The following is a 20,680-nucleotide window of genomic DNA, read 5'->3' on the forward strand; positions in this document are numbered from 1 at the left end:
GAGTCATTTTGTACAGACCTTTATAACTTTCTTCAAGATGAGATGGGTTATGTCGTTTTTACACTTTTATCCAGATCAATCTAGTAATAATTTCAATGAAAAGTAAGACTAACAGTATTTGCAAGCTTATAGTCTAATTCCATCTGAACATTTGCATACATAATACAAACTCCTCCATATTTATAGTGTAAAAAAGTTCCCGAATTCAGTTTCCTCACTAGATCCATGGAAATTACGTTGATGAATACTTTCTGAGTTACAATATATTGTGGCAAGTGCAGTTTTACCTATGCGCATATACAACATGATGTCATTCCTGGTATCATCTTGAGTTCCTGTCTGGTCATCTGCAAAAATAAAGAAAGATCTGAACTGTCAGCATAAATCCATCAAAACTTAAGCCGAAACCTTTCTTTAAAAACAATCAATTATAAATTGTAAAGACATGTAGCTTATACAGCACTGAAATTTGTCAGTCTGGTATAGAAACAATAGTTAAGAAAAATCTGAATTTTACATAATCCGAACTTTATTCAAAACACTGTCATAGAATATCAAAGATTTGGACTTTGAGTCTCAGTTTGTTGTTCAAAATGTGGGGTCAGGATCATTATTGATCATTTTATAATAAAAACCCATTTTGAGAGACTACTGCTTTGAAATACCACCAGTGTTGAGACCAAAAATTTCTCAATGCATATATTTTTTAATCATACAGTATTATTATCTGTCTTGAGAGACTATGATTTTTGGCAGCTGGGGTGGTCTTTTAAGACAGGTGATACTATGTAATTTCAAGGAAACAGCATTGACCCTAAAGACACTTGCAGCTGTATATTGTCCATACATTGGATAGTCCCACGGTCCATACTGACCAAGTGAAAAGTGATATATGGAGTAGATACCTATAAAAGGATTATGGAGTAGATACCTATAAAAGGATATGTCTCAACTTTCCTGCTAACATCTAACCGACAAAAAACTCGCATATTTTCCGTTCCACCTAAATAAGGCGTGTGTTAAACATCTAAAGCCACTAATGCTGCAAAGAAATGAGTGCAAATCTAAAATGTCAAATAACACTAAAATTGATTTCAGTGACACAAGAATCTACAAAAACTGAAACTGAAGTGTAACCAACATATTGTATGTCTAAATCACCAATAAATTGTATGAAAAAATTTAGATTTATTTTTGTTAATAACCTTCATATCCAACTAGTTTGTGTTCTTGTCACAAATGGGAAAATCCAAAGTGGATTAGTACTAGAACTGAAACATCGAATATACCGATGAAAACTATATAAAACAATGTACTATCAAAATTTCCACTGAGCCTGATTGAAAAGTCAGTTTCATACATCTAATCCCATACACGTTGATATTTTTGGATATGGGTTTAGAAGGGACAAACAGTTATTATTGCTCCATTTCATGTTATTTTTATTAATGCACCTACATGGATAATCCATACACAGGTGAGCATAAGAGATAATTCAATGTATGCAATTATAACGGTTACATCAAAATGATATTCGCTGGCAGGTATGATCTTTTTATTTTTAATCTTGCCATGATGTATACATGTGACCTTCAAACCAACAAATCTGAATGTTGTTTACTTATCCTGAAGTTAAAGAAAATTACTCTTGAACAAAAGTTACTGTACAAAATCCATTTTTCTTAAGAGACACGGTGACCATGACTTCGACCTTTTTGATCCCATTTTTCATTCATTCAGTGACCTTGACACTTGACAATTCAATCCAAAAATCAATAGGTGCCTTTGTTGTCACAACTGCTGGCGAAGTTTGATCATGATTTGTATTAGAGGTCTTGGACACTTTTGACCTTGATTTCTCAATCCCAAGAAAACAGGTGTTTTTCTTGTTTCAAATGCATGCCATCTACTAAGTTTAATCAAGCATTCTGGAACTGAACCTAAGTAGTTTTGTGAGATCATTTCGCTTCTGTCAGTAAATATAACTTTGACCTTTAACCTTCTAACCCAAAATGAATAGATGTCTTCTTTATCTCAAGAGCAAGCTGTCCAAAATATATGATCAAAATAGGTGCTATGAATCTAGGATTTAACAGAATATTAACCCAAGTCTTGCTATATAGCGCCCATAAACTTTTACAGGGTTCATACAGGTTTATGTGAAAAAAATTCAAAGACAATTTAAAATACACTTCAAGGACAATTCAAAATACATTTCAAGGACAGAACCCTGATTCTGGAGTAACACAGATTCATGATAGAAGCTAATATTCCTCTAAAATAGGTAAAGTAAAAAGAATAAGACAAAATAACTCAACTTGAAATTGAAAGCAAGCTGTAATTGTCAATTATTTAGTACATATATATGTCATAAAAATATTACAAGTACTGCAATCCAAACTGACATAGTGAATAAGTAACACTGGCACCAAAGAAAAACAAACAAACAAAAAACCCACTCACGTCCTGAGAGTTTAAAAGAAATACAAGTTTGCGTGGGAAAGAAACTTCTTACATGGAAATCAGTATGTTTTGTTATTATTTTGCCACTTTTGTTTTAAGGCCAACCACTATTCCATATTCCTTTCAGTCCCATTTCATGAAAACAACAATGACCTAGTTTATAATGATGGCTCATCATCAATCCATCACTTTGTTTTACTTCCTAGCTCATTTAAAAACATCTGATGAACATGGTGTACACCCTTTATGAAATAAAAAAACATTTACTCCCAGAATGCATATGTTACAGAATTTTGTATAAGGGAGAACACTCACAAATAAGCCAGATATCACATTCACTAAAAACTTTGAAAGTTGATTTTTTCCTTCAAAATATTTAAAATAAAGCAAACGAAATGCATAACGTATGATTCAAATATCTTATTCTGTTGACATTTTCACAAAATTCAAGTATATGTTAAGTAACGGTAGATGGCGGAATACTCAAGTTATTGTCCAGAAACAAAACATTGAATAGACAGAGAATGACATCATAACATGATATGTCCACATTTATTTTACTCCACATCTGCCAAGAAGCTAAACCACCGTCACAGAGGCCGCCTGTAAAACTGATGAGGATAATATGGCAAGACATGGCTCTTGACACTTAGGTTCTCACACAGGCAGACATTCCAAGCAGCCACATTCCACTGATGAAGTTCCAGATGAGACACACAAGCCACATTACCAGGATGTTAGAGGAGCAACTACCAAATAAGATCTACAGTGAACTGAGGGAGTGAACTCAGGATTGTAAGAAGAAATGTTTCCAAGATTTCCTCAAGTCTTCCCTGAAACATGTCAACACTGACCTTGAGTATTGGGAAGATCTTACACAGAATTTCTGAACCTTGTGCAGTCTCATCCATGCTGGAGTTGCAGACTTTTAACTGAGAATTGCAGAGGTAGTGCAGATGCATGAGCATTGTAAATCTCAGAACTGCAGCACATCCTCTATTTATCAAGCAATCTGATGTGGCATCTCCAGTCATGTGTGCAGTAATTTCCTCTTGCTACTGCAGTGATGACATTAAACAAAACGAGTAAAAACAGAAATGTTATATTCTTGTCTTGGGCTACATTATTTCAATCTCTTTCTCTAATATCTCAATTATAGATAGACAAAAAGTTACCTGATAGGTATGAAATCTCTTTTGAGAAATATGATTGACTTGAACTGAAATAAAAAAGAAAACTAGTTTATATGATTGCTATTAGAGTTTTAAACATATCAGATCTAGTTTCAAATTGATGCTCTAGAATGATTACATATGGGACCCTTTCCTAGCTGAAAAATTCTTGTTTCCAGAAATGCCATATATGCAGATATCTAAAACAAAAGCCAATATGACGAAATATAGTTCTGCTTCGATGTTACCCTAAGTACACATAATACTGCATGGTCATGGATAGTTTTAAATTTAAGTTTTATTTCTGAACTAACGTTTGTTATCCTAAAGATGGATAAATTATATTGCTTGCGTTTATCATTGGCAAACAATGCTAAGATGGCTAAACCTTAGGATGCTTTAGTGCTAAATGATATGATGAACTTTGACCGCTTGTATTCGACACATGACATGAATACTAAAATTAACGATATTACAAACTTTCATACGGGTCCAGATCACTCAAACCTGGAAATTTCCAATATATTGAAATGAATGAACCAACAAACTCCACAGACATTTTCTCCAACCAGTATGTGCATTTCCATGGTATAAAAACATTATGATTATGTATTTAATTGAGCTGTCTTGCTTAGCGTTCAGCATTAAGAGGTTAGTTAGGACTGGTTGGCTTTGTTTAAGGATAATGTGACTGGGTGGTACATTATGCTACATGTCTGCAGCATGATGCCCCAGTGCTAGACATCACTTTAAACTGTCACACTGCAGACATCGTAGCGATATGACTTAATTGTTAAAGCTACGTTAAAAATCTAACTCGCACACACACATGCTCCACTGCTGTAATTTTCAAGGCAGCCGTGCAGGACCAAAGTTCATGCATGCATTAATAAGAGGAAAGGCATCACTGTAGAACCCCTTTAAGTACAGTTCTTTTCTGTTATGAATTCATAGTGGGATGTATAAACATCCTTGTGTATTAACTCATATCTGCATATTTTTGGATGGACTGAGGTATTCTGATCAGATCAGTATTCTACTTTTAAATTTTGTTTAGATTCTTATTTCTCCAGTTTATCTGAACAGCTAAATAGAAATTCTGCAGAATACATTTTATATGCAAGAGTCTGAACTAATTTTACTGAACTTTCTGGTCATCACTTCTTTCCAGGTGCATATCTGTAACATTTTTGCATGATTTGCTCACATGCACACCCTCATAATGTTTATAAAATAGACCCTGGATTACAATGATACAGTTTGTTAAAGTCCTTGATACAAACTATTTTGTCTTGTGCTTCTGGCAACCGAGTGTTTAAACAACTGGGAAAATATAATGACCAAAACAAATGCATACAATAATTATGAGGTCATATTCAGGTATACTTGTACTCTTCATTGGAGACCCTGATTTAATGTCATATTATGCAAATGTAAGAAAACTACATGTCACAAGTTAGGACTGCATTGAACTGATCACTTGGCTTGCTTTGCTTTTGGTGTTTTTTTTAAATTTAATTTTGCTTTTTAAAAAATAACAACAAAAATGTGAGCAAATAAACGTTACCTGAAATTAGAATGTGTCTGATTCATATTCTTTCTTTCAGGTACTAAGTATGGACCTGAAATTAGTGTTGCAAATTAAAATAACTACAATGAAATGGAAAATGTAGAGCTTAAATTTAGGAACACTTATTTTTCTAGAAAAATATGTCAAGAAACTATTACTTAATTCTACAGCAATAATGAAATATATCAGATCAATTATGTAAGTTAACGTTAACGTTTAGTTTTCATTTTTCAAAATGCAAAAACGTGATATTCATTGTTCTTATAAAATTGTCCAATAGTGGATGTAGCAGTGTTTTATGACATGTCAGCACATAAGTGGCTAAGTAGTGCCAGACCAATAGTGGATGGTCAGTTTGTTCTACCATAATATCACACATAAAAGTAAGCATATCTTGATTCAAGAGCATTAATACAGTTACTAAATTTGTAATGTCAATTTACATTAAATGAAGTGTTAAATTTTATCAATTCCGTTAAATTAAATTATATTACTTTCTACAAAAACAACATAACAAATTTGACCTTGAATATTTAAACTTTTATTTTTGTTGTGAATGCTAAACCATACTTGAATCTATTAGGTTATTCATGTATGCATGACTAATCATATGGGATTATTCATACTGCTTTTATATTGCAAAAGGTAGATATCACACAAGACGGACATGCACATATGACTACCATATTTGCCAGACTATAAGAGGACACTTTTTGACCAGAAAATCTAAGCTTTATCTTATACTCCGAATCGACTAACAGTATTTCATGTTATTTTTTGTACACGAAAAAATAATTATTAATATCAGTGTACGAAAAATTATATGTAAAATAAATAATTATCATTTGGTGGTACTGACCGTGTACAAAAAGTAAAGGGATCATACCAGAGCAAGTCCTACGGAACACACAATACTTGACAACTTAATGGTACAAACGTACAAAGTAAACCTATATTTTCTGTCTCATTCTGCTCTCAACTGAAGGATCTAATTAAAATGAAAATAGAAGTACTCAAAGATTTTTGTTGTTATTAGTGAATGAGAGAGAGAGAGAGAGAGAGAGAGAGAGAGAGAGAGAGAAGAAGATTATGTCTCAGTGTGCAAGCCCGTCTGCATTTAGAGCATATGTAGCTGTTATGTTGTGTAATGTTGGCAAAATGATTAAGATGGTTTGAACATGTATTAAATATGGGTATTATTTATTGGTAAATTGCATGCAACAATATGAAACCACATTGTCAAGAAATTAAGTGCAACTTGTATTTTTACAGCATATATATGAATCGATTGAATGGAGTCTGTGACTTTCATATTTACGATAGAAAATGACTAGGTTTTATATTTTATGTTTGTATGACTAATATGAAATAATAAGACAAGTTGACCAATGGTCTGTGGACTTCACTTTAGCATGTGCTGAGATGTAATTTTATTGGATAAAAAAATCATGAAAGGTCTTCCGAACTCATTTCAAAATGCACATGGTGTTTTGTTGTGGTGGCGAACTTAATAAGGAGAACTAATTAACAATGATATTTAAAGGTATGCTCTGTGAAGTCTTTTGTCCATTTGTTAATAAACACCAGTAGATACTGTAATGACAATAAGAGAGCTTATGCACATGGACACCTGCAGGATTTTTGCAAGGGGGTGGGGTGGTGGTGGTCAGTCAGTCAGTCCTGGTCAGGAGAGTTAGTATAGTAAGACTTCTAAAACTAAAGCTATTATTTACAAAGCGTTTTGAACCAAATCTTTTGACATATTTTCAGCTTCATTTGCATGAAAAAACTTGTCAGGATATATATATATATATATATATATATATATATATATATATATATATATATATATATATATATATATATATATATTTGCAATATGATTTGGGGGGTCAAGTGACCCCCTTGATCTATGCTGCGGGCACCCATGCTTATGCATCAATCATTGTATTTTCTCACCAACAATTGCTTATTAATTTTTGTAAAAACAACATGGCAATCGGCTAATTTGGATATTTTTGCAAACATAAATCTTTTATTGAAAATTTTATGTCTGATTATTTAATGGATTTAAAAAAAAATACAAAGTGATATGTACGAAAAATTATAAAATATTTAAATAATTATTTCGATGACTGATTGTTTACGAAAAAGTAATGGGTACGAAAAAATACACGAAATACAGTATATATGGATTATGGCATCCAAATTGCTTTATCATATTTTTGTATGGAAGATAATTCTCCAAGAGTACCAAAAATAATGTGTAAAAGATATTTCATTTTGGGGAAGACATTATGTGAAAAAAATAGGATCCCACAATGAGTATTTTAAACAATTACATGATCATCAGTATTAAAACTGAACATAGATCAGATGTAACTGTGCTAAACCAGCATGCACCTGTAATGTATACTGTTTGTAATATATATTGTTTAAATTTGATTACATATATGTGCATTAGAATTGACAAGTTAGAAGTTGAATAGCCATGACAAAGACTTATTCCATCATAATTTACTTGTTGCACCTAATGATCAAATAAAGCGTATGCCCTATTGACAGAGGCAGACAGACAGACAGACGTCTTCGCGATAGTAAATCTATAGTGTTCACTTACTTGATGACTGATCTAATTTGTGTACAAGTGCAGCACTATGTTCCATTATCAACTGATACCTCTAGGTAAGCAATTCCTTCTAATTTTTGTTGTCACATCCATTATTAAAAAAATCACATGGCTTTGAAGTGGTATTTACATGCTAATTAAATATGCTACAGCTGTATTAAGCCATTTCAAGCTGACACCTGTTTGAGGTCAAGATTCGGCAGTCCAGATCAGATTAGCGATTCTACCGATAGGGAAATAAGGCTACCCATGGGTGTTATGAATACATTAATATATAATGAAAGGAAATGAAAGTAAATGCCAGGTGGTTACTTGTGTAAATTTCTCTGCCTGTGATATTCCTGAACATGCCGATGGAGCCGACAGCAATTTAAAGTACATCTAGCATGAGCGAAGATAATAAACAATTGCAGCCTAAGTAGAGGAAGAGTACATGCACTTTAAACAAAATCTTATTTGTTAGGAATGGAGAGATTATTATACTTGCAAAGAAAATTAGACAGCATGTGAAATGGTCATTCTTGGGACTTAACCTAATCGCTGCCTCGCTTGGCATTCGGCATTAAGAGGTAAGTGTTAGGACTGGTCAGCCTGGTGTCAGGATAATGTAACTGGGTGGGCCATCATGCAACATGTCTGCAGCATGATGCCCCACTGTTAGACATCACTATAAACTGCAACACTGCAGACATCCTTGTGCAATGACTGAAAAACTATTAAAGCTACGCTAAAAATTCAAATCACATCACACATGTTTTCTCTCTTTGGCAAAAGCTTCCTCAACACGATGGAATAAGGTAAAACAAACAAAAGAACCACAAAGAGCTGAGCTCTCTTATATATCGGACCATATCTTTTTTTGATCATGAGGTGCAAGAAGAAAAATATGATGAATACATATGCATCCTTCTCTCTCCTCGCCAAAAAATAATGGAAAAAAAACATTTTAGTATTAATGATGCAGTTTCCATATTGCTGATAATCTGAAATAGCATACAATGATATGTTTAATATTTATGAAACTGGAAGTTATTATAACTTAATTCCCCACATAGCATCATGAGTTCTATTATATCTTTAACTCAATATATTTTCGAGTCAGCGTCATTATATGTAGCTAAAAGTGATTAATACATTTAAAATACTTCATGTGAAACAAATAGGTACTTTTAGTTACATTTTGATGATCCTGACTTTAAAGGCTACTGAGTTATGGATACCATAAAATTCGCGATGCTGTGTGGAACGAAGTGAAAAACACAATCTGAGTTATTGATCTTGCCTTGTCTTATACTCGGCATTGACTTATATATGGACAACGGATGGAAAATTTGCCAATTTTCCTGATTCGATGTATCCTCTGCATTGATTAATAGGCAGGCAAAGATGGTAATCCACTTGGCATGGGTTGAGAGTGATGATACAGTTACATTTAAGAGTAATTAAAGAGCAAACTTGATCTTACCATGTCACATGAACATGCTAAACAAAGGACAACCCCTCCTCCCAAAAAGAGACATTGTGAAAAAAGAACTTTTGTTTAACAGGACTTACACATTGGGAAATTTTGTCAAACTCAAAACTGGTTTAGACCAGAAGTCTACATTATATGAAAAGTAAATAAATTTCAATTATAAACAGAATGTACATTTCCCAAGAGTGACAAGAAGTTTTAACAAAAAGCAGCTATAGAAGCAGAGTTCCTGCCAGGCATTTATCTAAAGGGATTGGGGGATCTATTGTCTCTTGGATATTGTCAAATGCTTCATTTTTGTGGTTTTCAAATTTCGTGTTTGGGTAAAAAATACGTATTCATCAGTACCTAACTTTGTGGTTCTCTTATTTAAACAAACAATAAACATATGTATATGTCTCTGTAAACAGTCATATTGGTATTCATTTCCACACATTTGTGAGCAATTGGGTGTCATATGTCCTTCAGCAATTAAGTTCATTAATTAAGTTATTAATTGCCAAATGATGTAGATGCGGAGATCTTAAAGAAAATATTGAATTCTTTCTCCGCAGGTCTGAGTTTACACATTTAATACCAATATCAAAGCATAAAATTCTCAAAAAGTAGGGATTAGGTGCCTGATCAATGTTAATGATTTTAACCACTTTGATTTTCAATAATCCTGGCAAAAAGAACCTGAAGGAATTGTTATAAAATATGCAGAACATAAACTGCAAAAATACAAAGTGTAGAATTATAATGAAATCATGTCTCAGTAGACCTGAAAACATCTACCCCTAAGTGAATTCACACTATGTGCCTTAATAGCGCATTGGAGAGACCTGATTGAAACAGACTTTGAGAAAGCAGGACTAATCTTTTGACTGCTTATTTAGCAGATAGTTATTATGTGCAAAAATGTGCATATAAATGGGAATAATATGTGCTTTAGGAAATAAAGGAAATGGGCAGTAAATGTGCATTTATTACTATTTAGCAGGTAGACTCACTGTATGTTACGATTGTTTTCATGCTCATGACATTCCGCATTTGAATAAAATGGTAAGCATTAAGTTTATGTATTTCTTATCATACTTATCCAAATGCATTTTTCACATTCTCAGCACTATATAAAGCTATATTATTAGAACAAAGGAAGAAGCAGGTGACACCTTTCCAATGCATATGATGGAGAGGAGGGCGGGGTGGAGATGAATGTCGGCTTGGTTGTTATTTCATTGTGACTTTGTATTTGTGGTCTAGCTCACCCATGACAACTGGAACCCAACACATTTAAGGTATGTAAGAGTATCTCTGCTCCAAAATAAGATTTTTCACTAGCATGAGCTCTGCCAGAGTCTCACTTTCCTGAAGCAGTACTTTCCTGACTACTATGCCATGATGCTGTACTAGGGTTTTAAGTCCATCAAAACCATAGTCTAATTGTTCAGACAGAGGTATTTTGATCAAATAAATATTTTTACTGCCTTTGATTTCTTTTTAGATTCGTTCTGATTCCGTTTTTGTCAACCCTTAGAGAGATAGATAGTGTGTTGCACAAGATCCCTCAGGGCTAAATTGTTTGAGAAAAGAAATTATAATTTGACTATATTCTTAAACTGCCTGATATTTAATTAGGCTTGGTATTCTGCTCTTTCTACCTTTAAAATACCACTGAACAGGGGGCTGACGGGCATGCCATCTGCTTTTGTCCATCCAACATGAACACCAGACACATATTCAGCACCATTTTCAGGTTCAAAATCATTCATTGCTATTTCCAGAAACATTTTTCCAGCTCCAATAATCTGATATCCGTCAAAACTTAAAAAGAAACATTGTCATCAGTGCGTATCAGGCAAACAAACGTGTTATATGCAGATGAACCATCTGGGGTTTTATAGGTAGCAGCTATTTTAAACATGCATTTGTAAAACTTCTTTGATGAATGCAAGGTTAAAATTATGACAAAATGCTTGTTCTAGGGGCCAATGTGCCAATCAAATTTAGTTTAAAATACATTCATGTCAAACCAAAGTGCACAGATATGTGAGAGTTGAAAACATGAAAAAAGATGTCACAACAAGTGCTACAAGACCTATACTGGCAGCTTGACTTATCATATGACAATAACTACAAGGGTTAACAGTTACATGAAATTTGAATACTTCACTGAGTACAATTTTATGTGCTTGTAAAACTTGGGTTTAACATGGGCTAAAAACATTTAAATGACATTAATATCTGTTTTATCTCTGGATAATTGTGCTGTGTAATTACAATCTATTCATACCCCAACTCAACATTCACTGTCAGGGTTGATGGGTCCCTTCCTACACAGCAAACTCTTCTGATGATTAAACAAATATCAATGTATTTAACTATTACAAAAACGTTGTCACTGTCATTGTAAAATTAAGAAGTCAAAAATTTCAGAATGTATGCTTTTTCTTTGGGATTTTCTTTTAAATGTACACTTTTTACTCATCTTATTATATTTGAAAACAAGTCTAAATTGGGATTTAATTGCCTGGACTTTGTTATTTCAGAAAAAAATAAATGCTGATAACTGGATTTAATAATATTTACCTAGTAGAAATGATGCTGAAGCTCCAAAGGAAGTGATTATAATTGATACTGCTGTTGCTGTGGTTCTCTGGTGGGGTGGAAACCATTCTGCTGACACCACAGGTGGTCCTCCCATGGCAACAGGGCCTGCAACTCCATTTAAGAACTGACCAGTATGTATCAACCTTAAAAGGAGGGTCAATAAATTACAGAATCATTATAAAACCACTTGCTAACCCATCAAGTTTGTTTTTCCTTATAGTTATACTCAAAAGATACTCATTTTGGTTCTATGATTTGTCTATTTCAGTGCCTGCTACATCATTTAAAAACCTAAAATAACTCACTAGTCCTTAAACTGATTGTTCTTTATTGACTTGGATGCTGCTCTCTCGGCAATGTCAAAGAAAAGCGCCAAAAGCAAATCCTTTGTATAATCACTGGAGCAGGGAAAGTTGGCCTCTATGATCCAATTTGTTTTTCCTTATTTTTAAAGGCATATATATTACATAGTGTTCCCTGAACAGTTATAAACAAAGAAAATAGAGAAAACCACACAACACACCCAGGCTGGTATTAGAGGAAAGAAAAACAAAATTGGAGAAAACTAACATTTGAAGGGTAACCACTTACCCTTGCATATGCAAAAACAGGGTAAAATGTTGGGCTCCAGAGGTGTAGAGTTTGCAACCACATGACTATCTAGGTCCCCTAATAAACTAGTAATAGTTATTGAGTCACAAAGGCCAGAAAAGGCAATCCTACTGGGCTTGCACATCTCATGCTAACACTGAACTGTGAGAAATGGCAAAATAGTCACTGCAATTAGAGCATTTCTGTAAGACTTTATTTTACAGATTTCTTCCATGCAAGCTAAAATACTAATGAATGTATTTGTGTTAACTTTTACCATACAGTTGTATGCTTTAAATCTTGAATAATATTAACTGTAATGCTCCTTACTTAATTTATCAGAAGGCTATTTGAACCATTACTCAAGCTGCAGCCTCTTGTGAAAATTTGTGCAAGACATGACCGTTCAATAATGACCTAGAGTAATTTATTTATCACATATCGTGCAATTTACTATAGAAAATTATAACAAAGTTGACACATAAGAAAACAGAAACGAGTTAAAGTCCTATTATGCAAATAAAAATGTGCCCGTTTCTTTGTTTATTTTTTAAAATACAATTTTCTCTTTTTCTATTTTTTTCTTATGGGTTTCATAGTCACCCAAAATGTTTTACGCACCATGAAGAAAGGTACACTTCAGTAAAATGGTTGTGATTTTCATATATCTCATAAAGCTATGTGCTGCAAATGCAACCACAGTGAAGAGGTGGACAGGTTAAATGGCAATTACAAATGATCAATACCGTCTGGTCTGTTCCATAGGGTTTCACATGTTCATATACTGTACTACTTTTACTTAGTTCCAGTACTGCTGCTATATTTTACACTGGAAAATATCAATGTATTGGTCTGTTACTTTATCCAGGGAGATAAAATTTTATTTTTATTTAAAGAGAGTTATAATCATGCCCACTTCTTTCGATTATGTGAATTAAATTCTTTCTTACATCAACCTATTGTCTATTTTTCACCTCAAGCAATAATTATATTCATTATCGTTCTTTAGCACTGTTTATGTATCCTCTGACAGGCATAGAACCAAATCATGGGTATGAAATGATGCACCTTGGGCTTGACACTATGCATCCTAGGTCTGACACCATGGATCCTGGTTCTGACACTATGCATCCTAGGTTTGACACCATGGATCCTGGTTCTGACACTATGCATCCTGGGTCTGACACCATGGATCCTGGTTCTGATTCTATGCATCCTAGGTCTGACACCAAGGATCCTGGTTCAGGCACTATGTATCAAATCTTCATATTCAGAATCTGAAATCTAAACTCAACTTGATTCATCTCAATACATATCAGTCTGATATTCCGCTTTTATTAAACTGAAAACTGGAATGACTAATTGATTTTGAACAATGAAATTACTGTATTTGATTATTCTTCATTTTTCCGCTCCGAAAGGAGAACTCTTTTTGGGGGGTCGGTTGGGAGTGGGGGTAATCTGTCCACATCAAAGTGACAATGATTTTTTTTTGCAATTCTACAATCTGATCTTGGTTTATGAGGTCTAGAACGTTTTTGCGTATAAATAAATTTCAATGGGAAGAAATGTTGTTGAGACATAGATACTATTAAGTTGTGAATCATCTGTTTGGGACTGTACTGAAGTTAGAATTGAGAGAACGAAGAAACTAACCAGACCACCTAGTGGCTGTGGGAGATTTTAGTTAAATCTTTCTTGCTTCTAATAATTAAGTACTTCAGCTACCCCAGTCTTGTAATCTACAAATTTTACTGAGTATCCTGAGACTCGAGACCCCAAGGTTTTATTTAGTGCTGGTGTCCTGGATTCATTTCATTCAAATGGAGTCAGACACCATTGTCCAATGTATACTATCTTATTTACTGCTCCAAAATTCAAGCACTATAAAATGGTGATATGATCGTATGATTAGTAGGATTATAATGTGTTAAATTCACTTCAGTTTTCAGTCTGTTTTATGAGATGAAATACTTGACAAACAAACAACAGCAATGATACCATTGCTAAATTCACAAACCTAATTTGGGATGCAGTAAGAAAATCTGTGCACCAAAGGACACTCTTATGCTAAACATATTTCCTGGACACACAAAGAAACTAGAAAACAAGTTACAAACTTGAAACAATCAAACAAAGCATTAACATAACCCTTGTCTTTGGTTAATACACCACCAAGAAAAGATATAGAATCATTAGTGAAATGCGTGAATCCAAATATTTTTAAAATCAAAGGTTGACTTACAAAATTAAAACTTCCTCCAGCTACTCTAAGGTATGCTGTTCTTGGAAACTAACAAATGTGGTCAGTCAACAAAAAGACTGTAAAACAAATGTTTCAGATTATCACTTCTTTGTATTTTGTCTAAGGTATTTGAAAAGTATGTGTATACAATTCTGAAGAAATTTATTGCTCAAAATAATCTGATTACACCAAATCAATCAGGCTTTACACCCACTAACTTTACAACCTATGAGGTACTAAATACATGTATTTAAAATATGTTGACTTGTCTAGCCCTGTAGCAGGAAAGGAAGTTAGAAATGATTTCCTTGATGTAACTGAAGCATCTGATCATGTTCTACGCTCAATATTATTTAATTAAACTTTAAAAATCTGAATTCAAGGTAGTTATCTGTATAGTTAGAATACTACTTATCACAATAAAAGGATAGAGTTGTCCTGAATTCCTGATTTTCGAATCCCTAATGACTAGAGATTCATATTTACACCACTATTGTTTTTAGGATATATAAATGATATACTATCAACACTTGGACCAATACTGTCAACACTTAGACCAATACAGTCAACACTTAGACCAGTGATTCCCAATCTTTATGAGTATGAGGACCCATTCATGACGTCAACAAGTTTCACAGACCCTTAAATGCTATCAGTAGTACATTTAGGCTCCATTATTAGATAAAATACATACCCTCTGAATAACCCTGTAGACCCTCAGAGGTCAGCGGCCAACAGGTTGGGAACCAATGATTTTGACTATTTACTGAAAACACTTCACTATATACAATTGCTGAAATACAAATGTTCAATTCTAATGGCTAGTTAACCCAGAGAAAACAACACTTATAACATTAATACATAATCCAAATGTTAAATTCTAAACACATGAAATCATGATCCAAGCAACTATCCTATACTGCAAATAGATAGCAATATACTTAAGAAGTATCCGAACACAAGTATTTATTTATTATTTCAGCTGGTGATGCTATTTGTCATGCATATTTAGAGCATTTATCTGAAATTTAGGCTGAGGAGAAAGTTAAATCCTTTGAAGATTTTGAAAAATAGATTGGATCACTTATACCTGGAAAGAATGAATGAAGCTTATAGATTTCCTTTCTTTGACTATGCCTATTTTATCTGGGAAAACTACTGTGCAAGAAAAACAATCCCTGGGAAAAATAAATTTGGAGGCTATCAAAATAGTAACATGTACTACTAAGAAAGCATCTCTGACATTACTATAGCATTTGGATATTTTAAAACTTAGCTTTTACAATTTTTCAGTCATATTGCTACGATGTCTGCAGTTTGACAGTTTATAGTGATGTCGAGCACTGTGGCATTATGCCGCAGACATGTAGCATGATGTCCATCCACATTATCCTGACACCAGATCAACCAGTCCTAACACTAACCTGTTAATGCTAAGCGCCAAGTGAGGCAGCTGTTAGTAATATTTTTGTAAGTCTTTGTTATGACTCGGCGGGGTATCGAACCCACGACATCCCACATCCGGGCGGACGCTCTAACCATTAGGCCACCGAAGAGGTCGACATTACTATAGGAGGAAACTGGATGGGAGAGCCTAAATTAACAATGTTACAAGCATATATTAATTCAGATACCATGGACCTGCCCCAAAATGGATAGGAGAGCCTAAATTAACAATGTTACAAGCATATATAAATTCAAATACCATGGTCCTGCCCCAAACTAGTGACAATATATCATTTGACCTTGTTTTTTATGATGGGACCTACACCACTCATTTATCAAATACTTTATGCTCACTTTGTATATAACTAACATGTATGCACTAGAAAAATATTGCAAGAATCTCTTTGTAACAGGGGAGAGATTTTACTAAGCTTCCAGACTTCTACTGAATTCCCAGATATTGCATTGTTTGGAAATAAATCACTTTTGTGAAGATGCTTCTCGAATAAATATAATTTAAACTGCATTCTGCCATTATGATTTTGTGTGATTTTCCCTCATTCTGTGAGATATCACAGGTATGAAATTAATTGCTGTGTGGCTTTTCTTCACCCTGTGAGATATCACAGATATGTAATTACTTCTGTATGATCTTTCCAAACTCTGAAACGTCACATGTACAAATGTATTCAGTGTGATTTTTCTTCACTCTAGGAGAAATAACAGGAACGTAATTGTTTGTGATTTTTCCTCAATTTGTAAGATATCACAGGTATGTAATTCTGTGTCATTTTTCCCCAGTCTGGGAGATATCACATCTATACAATGAATTATGCAATTTATCCTGTCTTTGAGATAATATTAAGTGTAATTATATCACAGGTAAGTAATTAACAGCTAGTATAGGAATATAATTATGCAGAACTGAATCTTACCAAGTTGCTGTTGTTGAATCAGCCGGAATACAGCGTAAACCAGTTCCCAAGGCAACCAGAAAGCTCATGCACAAAGTAGCCCATCGGATACCTGCAATTTGTAGATAAACAGAATAATTCTTTTAACAATTTAAAATGCACCATAAGCATATTAACCAAGAAGGAAAATAATTCAGGTCACAAATATGTATTCAATTTCCAAAAATTTCATGAAGTTAAAAAAGGATGACTGACAATACTGTATATAGTTTTATTTTTCACTCCTATCATGATCAATCAGTATTCTGCAAAAAGTAATCATGCTTGAATGTGTGTCTGAATTCATGCATGCATGCATCAGTATCACATCTAGCATGCCAAGGGCAGAGTACACACTGTGTTCCCTGTTCTCCAAAGTTAGGGGAAAAATCTATTTCAATAAGACAAAGAAAAACATTAGAAAGTACTTAATGCACTAGTGATAACAACGTTTTCAAATTTTTTATTTATTTTGACAGTTTTGTCACACAAACTTTGTCACTGATACTTCATAAAAACAATCTCTCTTGGACATCAATACTGTTATAAACATTTGGTCAAAGTTACTACCCACAAAAACATGTATATGTTTGAATACCATGTTTATATGGATCTTGTTCTACTTAATCTACATTCATTATCCAACAACATTTATTATATAAATTTCCATGTTTTTAAAAGCTTTATCTTTACAAGCAAGTACTTTGTGGAATAAATGCCTGATTTTGTATTTCTGCAAGTTTGTCACCCAGAAATGTAGTCCCTGCTGTCATTATTTCAACCCAGAAAGTAGGTTACCCTGGTGGCTTTCAGTGACATTATGTTGTAATTCAGCTGACAACAACAAACCTTAAATGTCTGGAGTGCCAAAACTTACTGTTTTAAAATGACTGAGATCTTCAAGGTTTTGTTGCCTTTTGTGATTTTGACCTTAACAATGTAGGAGGCAGTTATTTGTGTTTTTCCCTGATGAAAAAGGGTGCTCAAAGATGCACAAGAGTCCAGAATTGAGGGTTATATGACCCCCCAAAATGCAGGAAGCCTGTAATCACATGTTCGCTCTGTGTGTGTGTTTGTGTGTGTGTGTGTGTGTGTGTGTGTTTGCATAGAGAATTCAATGGCACATCAGCATAACATGAAAGCTAACTTATACAAAAATAAAATGTAAGATAAAGGAAATACAATATTTTATCGAGGTGATAATCCCTTCCAGATAAACAACAATTGTTTGAGTAAAATATACTTGGGATCCAGAGAAAGCATTCTTAATGTGCAGTAGTTACCCTCAGATATAATTTAGAATTTAGTATCATTTTCATATGAACTCGTTGACCAATCAATTCAGTGCTCAAACAAACTTCTTTGTAGACAAAGTCCCTAGGCTCGTTACATTAAACAAACCAAAAGCCCTGGTTCAAATTCCACAACATCAGACCCCAATTTCCATCTGCCCAAAATTGCCCCTTTTTAACATTATTTATCACACAATGTTGCAATTGCTACACTTTAAATATCAAAAGATAAACAACAAAATCATACTGACTAGGTGTTTATTTGGATCTCAAACTATTACTTATAAAGCAACGTTTTCCACAAGGCCTTGAGGTCATCTATTGTCTAATTACTCTATCAATGCTCTTCTTATTCAGTCAATCAACAGAGTTTATGTTCATTAGGATTTGAAACATGTCTTGTTTTATACAGTTTCTCTTTACATCTTTGATGTTATTCAGCATATACAGGTGTTTTACTACAGGATGTTTACTACTGAACCAGTTGCCATGAATGAATGCACAAACCTGTAACTTATATTTAACTTTTACATCAATTAACCATGAGAGAGGGAATGCAGCTATGTACAAACCTGTAACTTGTATTTACCTTTTACATCAATTAACCATGAGAGAGGGAATGCAGCTATGATGTATGCTATAGGCCCCCAGTTACTGAGGAGAGCAATCGTTGAATCTGTCCAGCCTAATGCATCCTCGCTCGCACTTGCAATTGGCCCCCATGTGTTCCAAACCCCACCTTGTATTGATGCACCGAGGGAAAAAACAACCAGGATATACCATCTTTTGAAATAAACCTGAAATGTACCATGCACGTTTAATTATAACTGCATGAGAAGGATGAGAAGTTAGAAATAAATTACCCATAAATAGCTGAAGAAGTCATCAGAACTTCAAATGTAAACAAAAAATGTCAGTTTTTGTTCACATCATAAATTTACCCAACCTATTAAATAAACCATGAACTTGTACTTTTAAGATCTAAATGACATGTAAATTAATGGGATCTTATTATTTTACACATGAAATTATATAGTGACCTCAGTTCAGCAGGTACCTGCTATATACAGGAAATGTATAATGTGACTTCTGTATACAGAAAATAGGTGCAGTAACTACTGTTTTCAGCATGTGACCACTATATACAGGACATTCAGTAACCACTATATACCGGATACTTAAAGAGGGCAATTGTATTCAGCAGATGACCATTATGCAGGAATCTGCACAATAAAGCTGTGATAGGCCGAAGGGAATATAACCCTTATGAACTGGTTCAATGTACATGTATGTGGAGGTGATTACAAATATATACTTGAATGTACAATATAAAACAATCTTTGCGGGTTAAGATAAAGGCATATTCAACTTCTGGAAAGTGCACAAATGAAGCGCCAGCTCTGCACTGTGAAATTCAATATTTGTAAAGCAAACCTTTACTTTTGTTACTGGTCATATAGCCAGTTCTTTCCTTAGAGAAACAGCAATGATGTGGTAAAATTTGGCATGCCACCTACTCCTATAAACAACTGCATACTGTACAATCAAGAATAAGCAAAACCAGAGAAGGTACTGTATGTTTTGGCATGCCAGGGAAGGTACTGTATGTTTTGGCTTGCCAGGGAGGGTACTGTATGTTTTGGCATGCCAGGGAGGGCACTGTATGTTTTGGCATGCTACACTGATATTTCTCATTTGTGTCAGGGAAAACTAAAAGTATGCAATAAGTGTGTGTGCAGGGGGCTTCTAAGGCAGACTCTGCCTACATGATGTGGTAGAAAAACAATTCACGGGTTGGACTGACTAGCAAAGCAGAATTCTAGCAGCGTCATTGAGAAATGCTTAGTCTAAGTGACACGAATATTTGAATCAGTAAGCCATCCTATATTGGTTTCACTGAGAAATGCTTTCGCTGTGTAATACCATGAGTGTATAAATCAGTAGGCCATCCCATAGTAGTGTCATCATGCAAAGCTTTCTGTGTAGTAAAATGAGTTTATATATCAGTAGGCCATCCCATAGTAGTGTCATTATGCAAAGCTTTCTGTTTAGTACAATGAGTTTATAAATCAGTAGGACATCCCACAGTAGTGTCATTATGCAAAGCTTTCTGTGCAGTAAAATGAGTTTATATATCAGTAGGCCATCCCATAGTAGTGTCATTATGCAAAGCTTTCTGTTTAGTACAATGAGTTTATAAATCAGTAGGACATCCCACAGTAGTGTCATTATGCAAAGCTTTCTGTGCAGTAA

At 34.1% G+C, this 20,680-nt stretch overlaps 1 protein-coding gene across 1 annotated transcript in view; it reads right to left on the bottom strand.

Annotated features, from left to right (window-relative positions):
* Positions 1 to 19,147, bottom strand: part of LOC149780978 (solute carrier family 49 member 4-like) — a 57,065-nt gene extending 37,918 nt beyond the window's left edge. The window contains exons 1-6 of the mRNA XM_089938089.1: positions 19,017 to 19,147; positions 17,118 to 17,208; positions 11,880 to 12,043; positions 5,203 to 5,257; positions 3,639 to 3,682; positions 288 to 347 (exon numbers count right to left, since the gene is read on the bottom strand). Coding sequence (XP_089794215.1) covers positions 288 to 347; positions 3,639 to 3,682; positions 5,203 to 5,257; positions 11,880 to 12,043; positions 17,118 to 17,185 — 391 coding nt within the window. The 5' untranslated portion in view covers positions 17,186 to 17,208; positions 19,017 to 19,147. The remainder of the gene's footprint in view (positions 1 to 287; positions 348 to 3,638; positions 3,683 to 5,202; positions 5,258 to 11,879; positions 12,044 to 17,117; positions 17,209 to 19,016) is intronic.
* Positions 19,148 to 20,680: the final 1,533 nt, after the last annotated feature.

This window comes from Sinohyriopsis cumingii, chromosome 16, assembly GCF_028554795.1.
Source record: "Sinohyriopsis cumingii isolate HCF-2022 chromosome 16, ASM2855479v2, whole genome shotgun sequence".
Lineage (NCBI taxonomy): Eukaryota > Metazoa > Mollusca > Bivalvia > Unionida > Unionidae > Sinohyriopsis > Sinohyriopsis cumingii.